The 11,897-nt window shown below is 42.6% G+C and overlaps 1 protein-coding gene across 10 annotated transcripts in view; it reads right to left on the bottom strand.

Moving 5' to 3' along the window:
- Positions 1-1,606: 1,606 nt before the first annotated feature.
- LOC131126482 (axin-2-like) overlaps positions 1,607-11,897 on the bottom strand; it is a 61,155-nt gene continuing 50,864 nt past the window's right edge. For 9 of the 10 annotated variants that reach the window (XM_058069088.1, XM_058069093.1, XM_058069098.1 and 6 more), the window contains 7 exons: positions 10,048-10,150; positions 8,121-8,261; positions 6,301-6,683; positions 6,080-6,220; positions 5,622-6,005; positions 5,412-5,537; positions 1,607-2,485 (listed from right to left, as the gene is read on the bottom strand). In XM_058069088.1, coding sequence (XP_057925071.1) covers positions 2,359-2,485; positions 5,412-5,537; positions 5,622-6,005; positions 6,080-6,220; positions 6,301-6,683; positions 8,121-8,261; positions 10,048-10,150 — 1,405 coding nt within the window. In that variant the 3' untranslated portion in view covers positions 1,607-2,358. The remainder of the gene's footprint in view (positions 2,486-5,411; positions 5,538-5,621; positions 6,006-6,079; positions 6,221-6,300; positions 6,684-8,120; positions 8,262-10,047; positions 10,151-11,897) is intronic. The other variant, XM_058069138.1, reaches the window with a different exon arrangement.

The following is an 11,897-nucleotide window of genomic DNA, read 5'->3' as shown; positions in this document are numbered from 1 at the left end:
TTTCCCTACAAAAAAAATTATTATCCACGGAAACTTTTCGCACAGATCCACGAGCTGTTCATGAAAGAGTAGACACGTTTCTTTACAAACACAATCGGTCTGAACCAAAAACCACTAAAAATATCTCAAATATCATTGTGAACATGACCCCCCCCCCCACCCCCACTGAGTTTAAAGTACCAAATACCAACCAGAAATGCATCCAATTCTAGCCAATGTGAACGTTACACAGTCAACAGCCTTAACGTTAGCAAGCTAATGCTAACAGAGGACATCCAACCGCAGAAGTAAATAACTAAATGCAGCCCAACAGAATTATCATAATAAACTCCGCTATTACTGATAGTTGAAAACAGCATCTTAAACCCAGTTGAGGTGAAAGTTAGTATGTTTACAAAGCAAAATACGGATGCTACTAAGTTCAGCTTCCTTCTTCCGCCTTAGGGACTTGTGAGAGGCGGGCAGACTCCACCCCCGACTGCTGATTGGCTGATCTCGGCATGTGCTGCGGTCTCAGGAAGAAACTCAGCTCAATGATATGTTTTAATTTGTTCCCGAATACAAACATTTTAAAAGTATTTGTTCGATTTATCCGTAAAAAAGTCATACCGAATTCGGGTTCGGCTCCACAACTATAGCATACACTCGCTTCTTGGAGCACAGCATACAAAAACATACACTTTTCCTAGAGTTGTCTTGAATGCAGCATAATCGTAGGATTGGACTGTAGCGGTTTGGGGGTAGGGGCTAGCTAAGAGTTGCATTCAGAGTCCAACTGTTTGTGTTTGTCAGGGTCCGGCAGGTTTTTTTTGTTCATATTAAAACGCCAGAGATCCGGTGCCGGAATACCTTTGAGCCTACAACCAACGACAAGGCTGTAGGTAAAACTACAGGGACTTGGACCGTAGTGGGCTATAACAGTGGCTAGCTGGTTCTACCCCTTTAAGAGTGGGCTAATAAAGGCATGAATGGGAAGGCAAACAAAATAATACACTGTTATTTGACTATTTAAAGTTACTTGGTTGATCAAAAGACAAAAAGCACATATTTCATTGAAAAATATAAAACTTTTAATAAAGGCTACATCTCAATAATTACAATACTTATAGGTCCATGTCAACTTTTAAATGGAACTCTTTATATAAATGTATAATTTACAGTTCTGATAGAATGAAAAAAAAAGCTGTGGTGTGGAGAAAAACAAAAAAAGCACAAAACAAACATGATTACAAGATATTCATAAAAGCATAAAAATATCTTTTCAACATAAAACCCTTCTGAAAACCAAGGGATATATATTAAAACCCTGAAACAGGGTAAGCACATGGTATGGCATTCATTTAGGCACACGACTGTACTCCTAAAACACCAGCAATACTGTGTTTGTGTCGGTATCCGTACTTTGCGATGCATAATTACCACATGTACATATTAGTCACGGGAACAACATTCAAAGAAAGAATATCAGAGCTATTGTTCTTCATTGTTCACTTTTTACCGTCTCACTTCCTTCTTGTTAGCTGAAATGATTTTGGTGCGTGAGCTGTAAACACGGCCATTATTAGATGGTACAACTTGTGCTTCAGGTCTCTGCTTTGCACGTATCCCCCTGTGCAAAAGCCTGGTTTACCAACAAAGGCACAACAAAACATGGAGCTCTGTCACCAAACTAAAGAGGCAAACGGAAAAACAAACGGCAAAACGCTCGTGTGACAAACCTAACATTGCAAACTTTCAGCAGCATAGAAAAACTGGTCTTGGCCGACTAACAAGGCTATGGGAGGTGCTAGGCTAGCGTATTGTCCTTTTTGTGTCGTAAAAACAAAACAACAAAATCACGACAGTACTCCCCCAGCATTCATAGTAGCTTGCCCGATGGCGAGAAAGTTTTTTTTTTTTTGTACAAAATAAATACTTTAAACTCATCGAAATACAATACATGTATATATACATCCTGTATACGCATGTATGTTAGCAATTAGCAATGCAGTCATCGGAAGTGCCGCGCATCTCCAGTCCCGCCAAATCAAAACAGTGGTTATATTCAAACAGCGGCACGGGTCCCGCCTCGCTGGCCTCCAATCTGTTGTCCTTTATGTCGTTCCCTTGCAACGTTTTTCTAAGGCTGACTGGTTGAGAAAAATCAGGGAGGGGGGAGTGGGGGGGCACCTCCTCTGGGTTAGGCATTACTTCATTGGCTCGTTTTCCTTCAATCACATATTGTGCTGGATATATTAACTCTTGTTTAGCTTAGTATTAATACAAAACATAAAAAAAACACAAAAGGTGAATTGCAAAGTGTCTTCCTCAAGTTTGTTTGGGTCTGTTTGTTTTTTTTTGTTTGCTTTTTTTTTTTTTTTAGTCGATCCTCTCCACCTTCCCCAGGACCTTGCCCTCGTACATGGGCAGCACCGAGGCGTCCTCCCACACCTCCTCGAACACGGCGCCGCACTCAAACTCATCGCTGGCCTTCTTAAAGTAGTACCTGTAGAGGGGCGACAAACGGAAAAAAAAATATTTTAAAAAATGTACATCTTATTATAAGAAGGGGTCTGCAAAGCAAAGCGCAGTTATTCCTCGGGTTAGCATTTTGCCGGATTTTATCTGTTTGTGTTCAAAATAACTTGAAAAGGATTTAGCTGAGTATCAGGAATTGTTGGAATTGGGATATAGAAGAGCTGATCTAAAACTCTAAATTTTCCCAAATTCTTCCAGAATGAAAAATACCTTTGATTTAAAGAAGTCTAGCTACTTCCACATTCCACATCAAAGCATCACCAAATAATTCCATAATTGACGACATTCATGTCGGGTTAGCATTTTGCTGGATTTGATCTGTTTGTGTTCAAAATAACTTGAAAAGGATTTTGATGAGTATCAGGAATTTTCGGAATTGGGATATAGAAGAACTGATCCAAAACTCAAAAATGACCTTTGATCTAAAGAGGTCTAGCTACTTCCACATTCCACATCATAGCATCACCTAATAATTCCATAATTGAGGACATTCATGTTGTTTCTTTCAGACCACAAATTCCCATTTTTCTTGACATTCTTTTTTTTTGGAATCTAAAGAGTTCGAACTACTTCATACATTGGGAAGTTGTTAGCATGCTAGCATTGCTATCATGGATAGACACATAAACACTAGAACTATCATACTAGCATGCTTAATATTAGCATAGTAGGATTTGTAGCCATTTTCATAGCTAGACGCTTAATATAAACACCACAATTGTCTGCATCCTTTCATCTGTGAGTTCATCAATTATGTGCATATTGTTAGCCTTCCAATCAGTTTAATTAAACTTTAGAGTTCAGATTGAAATGTAGGGTTCCTCCAAACCTCCGACTCGATGTTATATGTCCACAAACAAGAGGCATGCCTAGTCTCAACATCGGACTGTCGTGACCAGAACGACCAGAATGTGCTTGGTCAACCATGTTTTTTTGGGACCGCTGTCGACAAACCCAGCTCATGATATTAAAAACACTTCTCCGAAGGTCATAAACAGGTTATCGATGCGCTAAGTAGAAAAATATTCCATTTATAAATAAATTGACTTGAGACGGTCGGGTCTGGAAGCAATTACCGCCATCAACGAAGGGATTGTCTATGCCGTATTGCCATTGGCTATTTCTCTGTTGGCTGGATTTAGAATGGTGCGACATTCTCCCTCGCAAATACGTCAAAGTCATCACTTTGTTACAGAGCGTGAGGGACTCGGACACACACACACACACACACACACACACACACACACACACACACACACACACACACACACACACACACACACACACACACACACAAAACGAAGCCTTTCCATCCAGGTTTTTTTTATGTGGAAGGATTTTTTCTCCCTTTGCAACATCTGGCACCAATATTGTCTGGCAGAGCTCTAGCGTAGTGTTCTCTGCTGTACCAGCGCCATGTCCAAATTAACCAGTTCCACACATTCTGCTCCCATTCAAGCCAAACGCATCACCCTCCCCACCCCCGCCCCCACTTCTCTTCATCTTGCAACGCCTGGAAAAAAGTAACCATTTCTTCATCCGAAATTGTAATTAACAAAACAAACAAATGCATATTTATTATTATTAAGTCCATCTTTATCTGACATGGACGGATGGGAGTTTTCAGGGACGGCAACTGATTCCAGTTCAGTCCAGTCGATGTGGAAGAGGAATCTGAAGGCCTCTCAACAGCCTTTGTGCGCCAGCTCTTCAAAGCCGTTTTATTAAGGCTGCCTTACCATCAAAATCAGTACCAGATGTGTAAACAATATTGCTGCAGAACACCCCCCTACCGCCCCCCCACTCCAAGTTTCTTTTCAACTATGAGGCTCCAGCACTTCACATTCCCTTCTTTTTATCCTAAGAGCATATATTACTGGTGTCATTGAACACAGCACATCTAAAACACTGGGAAGAGATGGTGCTTTCAATTCACCCTAACATGCATTTGCTTTTAATTATGACTTGGTTATAACTTTTTAATCTAACTTTTCACCAACGCAATTTTCTCAACCTGCTTTGTTAGTTTATCCCAATATTAGGACTTAATTAAGTCATATTTAAATTGAATGCTAAATGATATTTTCCTCATTTTATTACCACATTTTTCAAAATCATAACTTTTTCTCCTTAAATTCCAATTCTTTATGTTTTCTTGTTCAGTTACATTTTTACAATGTGCCACAAATGGCCCCTGGGCCGCACTTTGGACATCCATATGAGCCAAACAAACAGTGTTGATCAGCAACACAGCAAAAAAAAAAAGGCAAAAATGTCGATTGCTGTTTTGGAGTCAAAGATGATGGAAATGTTATTTTACCAAAAACGATAACAGGTTTGCTTTCACAGATGTATAAGGAAAAAAAAAATTGACTTTTACTCCATTTGAAAGTGAAAACAGAGATTGTTTATATGTTTAAATCAATTAATTAGTTGTCGATTAATTGACTTTTCTAGGAAAAAACATATATATATATATATGTACTTTTACCCCATTTGAAAGTGAAAACAGTTTATATGTTTAAATCAATTAATTCATGAATTAATCAAATACCAAAATAGTTGTCGATTAATTGACTTTTCTAGGACAAAAAATATATATGTACTTTTACCCCATTTGAAAGTGAAACCAGAGATTGTTTATATGTTTAAATCAATTAATTAGTTGTCGATTAATTGACTTTTCTAGGGGAAAAAAATGTATATATGTACTTTTACCCCATTTGAAAGTGAAAACAGAGATTGTTTATATGTTTAAATCAATTAATTCATGAATTAATCAATACCAAAATAGTTGTCGATTAATCGACTTTTATTTTGTCTAATTATGTGTTTCTGACTCGGTGGACTATTTCCAGTGTTTTTCTTCATTTTTGTGTTTGTGCTATATTTACCGGTAGTTGCCTTTCTTGCTGAGCTGTTCTTTAAAGTGTCCCAATGTGAGGCAGTGGGTCTTCATTACGCTCCGGTAAGGAATCTCCTCACCACAGAAGAAGTAGGTGATCATGAGCTCCTTGGACCTGTGTGCGCAAAATCAGTCGGTCAAACACAATCTTTGCTGGGTTCCATGAAAAAGGTGAACGACTTGGTCGTAAGGTCCATACTCGTCTGACTGGAGTCCCGAAGTGGCTTTGGCGCTACCTCCGGCAGGCATGGCCGTGGCTGGATGGTTCCTGTCTCTGAAGCTGAAGACATTTTGAATTAAAGACGAAAATGTCATGCGATTGCTAAGCTTTGCTGTCATTGCAGCTGAGACCAACCTCTGTTTTGGGGGTTTAGAGACCCCCTCCAGTCGGCGACAGGCCTCTTCGAGCTGTGCTAAAGTGTTGGGTGGCGGCAGAGGCGGAATGGCCGGGTCCAGTATGAAGGGATGGCCAGGGTGGTGCCCACGGAGATGAATGCCGGAACCGATGCCACCTCCGCCCCACAAGGAGTGAATTCGACCAGGCTTGGAGTCCAGAGGGTTGGGTTTCTTAAGGCCGTGAGAGCTGTTCAAAACGGGCCATACGGGTAAGAACTCACGCTAGTAGCGCTGTGTCGAGGCCGTGTTGGTAACAATTACCTGTGGGCCTTGTGTTTGCCCTGCCTCTCGCTCTCCAGAATCCACTGCCAGACATTCTGAGACCGGTCAGATGCATCGAGCGGAAGGCATGGTGAAGACCAACCCTCGGTGGAGGATTTCATTGGTCGTCTCGTCAGCGTCCTGCAGGAAGGCCGTTCAAGAAATAACGTCTTTAACATCCAAGTACAAAAAGCGACCAAACGCTTTGAACTAACACTCACGCGGGGCTAAAGTCCGAGTAATTGGTGCCTCCTGATGGGCAGAAGCACTGAACACGCTGAGCTGCTTCAACCTCAGCCTGCTCCTTGGTCTTGGGCCCGGCGTGATGGTGGTGGATGTAGTGGTGGTGAGTGTGTTTTGTGGATTGCCGCCCTGACATTGGAACCCTGGCGGCCCCCGGACAAGCGTGGCCCGAAGAGAGCGAGGCGCCGCTCCGTTCGGGGGATTGCGAGCGTGGTGAGTGGCGAACCACAGCGGGTGACTGGCAGCCGGGCGTCTTCAGGACCCGCAAGAGGTGCTCATCTAGGATAGCTTGGGGGTCTTCCTCACACTGGCTGCCGGATGGAAGAAGAGCCTGATGGGAGTCGTTGCTGCTTTCTTCTTCCTGGTCGGGCAAGGAAGGGAATACAGTTAAATGTGGGAACTGGAAACCACTCAAAATAAGACTGGAAATAATCTACAAAGCCAAGAAAAATTTGTGGTTGTCGTTTTAAGATGTCTTGGTAGGCGGCCCATCACATGCATCAATGATCTCTTTCTATCTGTCTTTATATCTTCAGAACTTTAGTCAGCATAAAACACAGCACGATTTAACAGCCTGAATCGCACAGCCGCCCAAGCATGCTCTGCTAAACTAAGCTAACCCAGCTAGCTTCCGTTCACACTCCGTAAATCCACCGTGCGGGCTACTACGGCTGGTCTACGTTCACAAAAAAAAAACTTTTTCAAAATTTTTCAAGTTCCAATACCAACTTAGGTCATTTGTACGATTTTGTTATTTTTTTCAAAATAAATCGCACTTGTGACCTAGCCTTAAGAGATGAGTTTCTATGTTTTTTCGGCAACTTTTACCGGTTGCTGTAACAACGACTTTAGGGGAGTCAAACAAACTCTACAGGCGCCTACATTTTTTTTCAAGTTCCAAGACCAACTTAGGTCATTTGTACGTTTTGGTAAAAAAAAAATTCAAAAATAAATCGCACTTGTAACCTAGCCTTAAGAGATGAGTTTCTATGTTTTTACGGCAACTTTTACAGGTTGCTGTAACAACGACTTTAGGGGGGGTAAAACAAACTCCACAGGCGCCGACCTTTTTTTCAAGTTCCAAGACCAACTTAGGTCATTTTTACGTTTAAAAAAAAAAAAAAATCTAAAATAAATCGCACTTGTGACCTAGCCTTGAGAAATGGGTTTCTATGTTTTTACAGCAACTTTTACTGGTTACTGTAACAACGACTTTAGGGGGGCGGGATAGTGTTTGTGGTGAGATTCCGCCATGATTGAGCTGTCCACCCGGAAAATACTTCCCCGCACAGTTGACAACATTTAATTCACATTGTGTCAATTTCCGCGAGTTCCCGCGTTTAACAGTGGATTCCGTTTTTTTTTGTCAATTCCGCGATTCCGTGGAAATCACAGTGGCCTATATCTATCACTCTCTGACAGCAAATGCCTGCAGAACGATTAGAATTTCCTTTCCGCTGCACTGTTATCGCGGCTAACAGGCTTCATCTATAATGCAGGGTGTGCCTATGCATCACAAAGAGTGGCACTACACATATTCAGCAAACGTGCCACCAGAGAGTAGCTAAGTGCTGTTTGAAGAAACTTCCAAGTGCGTCTAGAAACATAAGTTTGAGAGTTCCGCCGGATGAAATATTGGGAGGACGGCGTGGAAATGGGAAGACGGAGACAAGACGACACCGGTTCTTCGACATTCTCGAGCTGCCGCTGCCGTCTCACGCCGCATTGGAAATTGGTTAGATGTTTCAAGTTGAAGTCAAGCGGCGTGGAAATGTAGAACGGCTCCCCGGGAGTCTACCTCTCGGATCTGCTGCAGTCTCTCCGCTAGCGAGCTCACGGTTTCCTGTTCTTGCTTCAGCTTCTCCAGACGTACAATGAGTTGGGCGGCAAAGGCCGAGGGCTCAACGGGGGTCATCTCCTTGGGCAGTCGATGCGTCCTCTGCGGGGTAAACAACACAGCGGCATATTAGCTTTACACTTTTATATGAGCTAGCTTAACCGCGCGGTCTTCCTGACAGATGCAAGATGACGCATTCATCAGGCCGCCCTTGTCCTAATCCGGTCATGCAACCGTTCCAAAAAGGCCCGATGATCCAGATGCCCTCGCCCTCAAGCTCACCCCAAACTTCACCGCCGCCCCTCCCCCCCCCCGGCTCTCCTCACGGCCAACGCGCCCTTGGCAGCGCCAGGCTGGCGACCGGCAGAGGGAAGCGTTAGCGATGGCGGTGTAGCAGTTGGTCGCTTGCTCGGAGGGGCGGCCCCCCGCCTGCGCCCTCTGTAGCCCGACCGAGCCATCAGCTAGGCAGCCTCTGAAGTCAGCACACTTCAAAGGGCCCTTGTCAAACATCAAACACATGCTCGGGGTGGGAGGGGCCGCAGCTTTAAAACCTCGCAATGAAAGCCAGTTATTGACAGTGAAGATGGGGGCAAGTAAAGAAGGCAAGAAAATGGGAGAATTATGACGAAAAATGACAATAAGAAACTGCGAGCTGGAAGCGGCGACAAGAGAGCGAGCGGGCGAGCGGGACGAAACAGGCAAAGCTCAGATAGAAGAGAATCTGTAGAGATACTCTGAGATACTGCGACAGTATCACATTGTACTACTTTTCCTTGAAATATATGTAACTCCCCTTTCATTTGGAACGCTGGCTTTCTTGACTTTGACTCTTTTTGTTTCTCTCGTTTCTTTGTATACCAGGATGAAGGGAAAAGAACAAAGGCGAGAGAAGGCTGCTGGCAAAGGAGCGCCAGCCCTACATGGGGCCCCCCTGCCTGGGGCTGGTACATCCTGGGAGACGGAGCCATCTCCAAATCAGGAGGGAGACATTAAAAGAGTGCAAGTGGGGAAGGGGGCAAAAAAAAGAGATGGAGACAAAAAAAAGTGAGAGGAAGGAAAAAAAAAGTGGACCAAACAGCCACATGGAGTGCACATACAGAAAGCACACAACTTTTCTACAAACAAAGACGCGTTAGATATGAAGACCAAAAACGTTGTCTGCAGACAGAAGAGGCTTTTTTTGGACATTCCACGACAACGTCAGAGGGTCCAGTTAAACAGCGCCTATTAGCTGTTAGCAACGTTTTATATTGTTTTTGAATTATGTTCTACATTTATAGTTCACGGCGCCACCCACGACCCAGCAGTTTGGCCCCAACTCCGGAAGTGACATCATCAGAGTACTATCACTCCGCTACACAAACAGTATTGACAGTTACTATGGTACACATTATGTCAATGTAGGGTCACATCACCTCGTACTTTGGTACGAGGTACATTTAAAAAAACCAAAACAACCTTAAACTGTATTATGGAAAGCAGGAAGTGAACAAATGTAACAGTTACTGATTGATTGGAATATTCCTTTCCATGTATACCATTGTTTTTGGAAAAGTCAATGTCAAGTCAAATGGAAAGATTCCATTTGGAAAGAGAAAAACTCCTCATGTAAACATGGCTAATGCCACCGGCACACCACACAGTATATCCTTGTGAAAAGATGTTTATATAAAATGTAAAAATGCTATGCAGCCTTGTCGCTATCATGGAACTGTGTTTCGTAGACATGTCAACGAGATGTGGCTGTTCTGTGGCAACTTTGACATGGCGGTCATTTTTCCTTGTTTTGTGCACCGGCAGAATAGCATCCTTTTTCATCATGCCTTTATAACGTACTTTCTCACTCTTCATACAGTGTGGATGTGGGCGTTAAAGAAGTAAGACTTACGGGAAAGTGGGGAAGTGTAACCTGTCCATTGATCTTGACGCTGCGATTCATCTCCCGCTGGAGATGCTTCTTGGTGCCCACCTTATACGGAGGTATTCCATCTCTGTAAAGTACAACAATGGCACATTAGAATTTATTTACACAAAAAAAATACTCAAATCTCTCATGTAGACGATGCCTGCCACCCATTCCTATTTGACATAACCCCCTCCCAGTACAAACCACTCATTCTTGGTAGGCAAGGCAACAAAAGTCGAGGCTTTTTTCCCGGTGTCTGAAACTCGTATTTTCTGGACTATAAGTCGCTCCGGACTATAAGTCGCACAAGGCCAAAAATGCCTAATTAGGTAGAAAAAAACATACATAAGTTGTACAAGGCCAAAAATGCATAATTAGGTACAAATAAACATGCATAAGTCGCACTGGAATATAAGTCGCACAAGGCCAAAAATGCATAATTAGGTAGAAAAAAACATACATAAGTCACACTGGAGTATAAGTTGCATTTTTTACGTTCATTTACCAGGAAGTCCTGCTAAGACTCCGACCAACCATGTGATCGGAATCGTCTGATTTCACTCATGGATGATCGGTATGGGAATCGGCGGCGTACGTTCTAGTTTCCTGACAATGAAGTTATTATTATTATGATGTGGGAATCTTATTTTCTCCAGTTTGTCCTTCTGTGAGACGTTTGAGTCAAGTTGACAGTTACCAGGAGCCAATCGTCTTTGGTGTTTTGGTCGCTCAGAAGTGTCTGACCTAGCCCAAATGCTACTTTTTCTTTGAAATCTCAGACACATACACACACATATATAGTATATATATATATATATATATATATATATATATATATATATATATATATATATATATATATATATATATATATATATATATATATATATATATATATATATATATATACACACAGTATGTCTACACGCACACGTTTGGCAAGTACTTTGCTGTGGGCCTCTGATCTGAGCAACATCAAAAGGCTGGTTTGTAAGATAAGGTAATGTTTGAAGTTGGTGGAGTAACATTCCCCAGCGTCCGAGTAAATTCATAAATAAGATATAAGCAACAACTGAACCCCCCCCCCCAAAAAAAAAAATCTTATCTTGCTCTTTATCTGGGAATTTTTACATTCAAAAATTTTCACAAGGCATTTTAAGCGATTTAAAAAGAAAACATTCAAATTGTTCCCTTAAAGGAACGGAAGAAGCAACATTTTTTTGTCTGTTATTGAAATCCTTTTGGGTGGAAAGACAAAAGAAGCGCATCAGTCAAGGACAAGGACAGCAGAGATCCCCATCAAAGACCTTGCTGAGTGCTATTAAAGTGATGCGGTCACATTGAACAGGACAAAATGAGCTTTTATTAAATTAGGTGCCAACGGTAGTCCTGGTATCTCCTCAACTGTGCCCTTGAGATCCCAAGGCATCCGTCCTCACGGCGCCATAAGGAGCCTGGTTAGCAAGCAAAGTAAAACATCGTGCACGCCACGATTTGATCAACCTGAACCGTCTGCGACCTGGTGAACCGTTTGACGGCTCGACGCTTTGTGGAGGTTTCGGGGGAGAAAACAAGACACTCTTTCATGGCGTGGTGGCCACTTTACAAGAATCTTTCCTATTCAGTTGTGCGAGTCGTTTTCAAAGCAGCCAGCCACCCTTTTATCCCCCTAAGACCCCCCACCCCCTCCCTCCTCACCCAACAATCGGCTGAAAGCGATTCAGTTAAACCCTTTATACTCCGTGTGCTTTATTTTCTCACTCCTTTGCACTTTGAGCCTCCCCGCATCTGCCTTGGAAGGTGCAAAAGGGGACTGGGTCGGATTATTGAGA

This window comes from Doryrhamphus excisus, chromosome 1, assembly GCF_030265055.1.
Source record: "Doryrhamphus excisus isolate RoL2022-K1 chromosome 1, RoL_Dexc_1.0, whole genome shotgun sequence".
Lineage (NCBI taxonomy): Eukaryota > Metazoa > Chordata > Actinopteri > Syngnathiformes > Syngnathidae > Doryrhamphus > Doryrhamphus excisus.
This window is presented reverse-complemented; position numbering and strand designations above follow the sequence as displayed.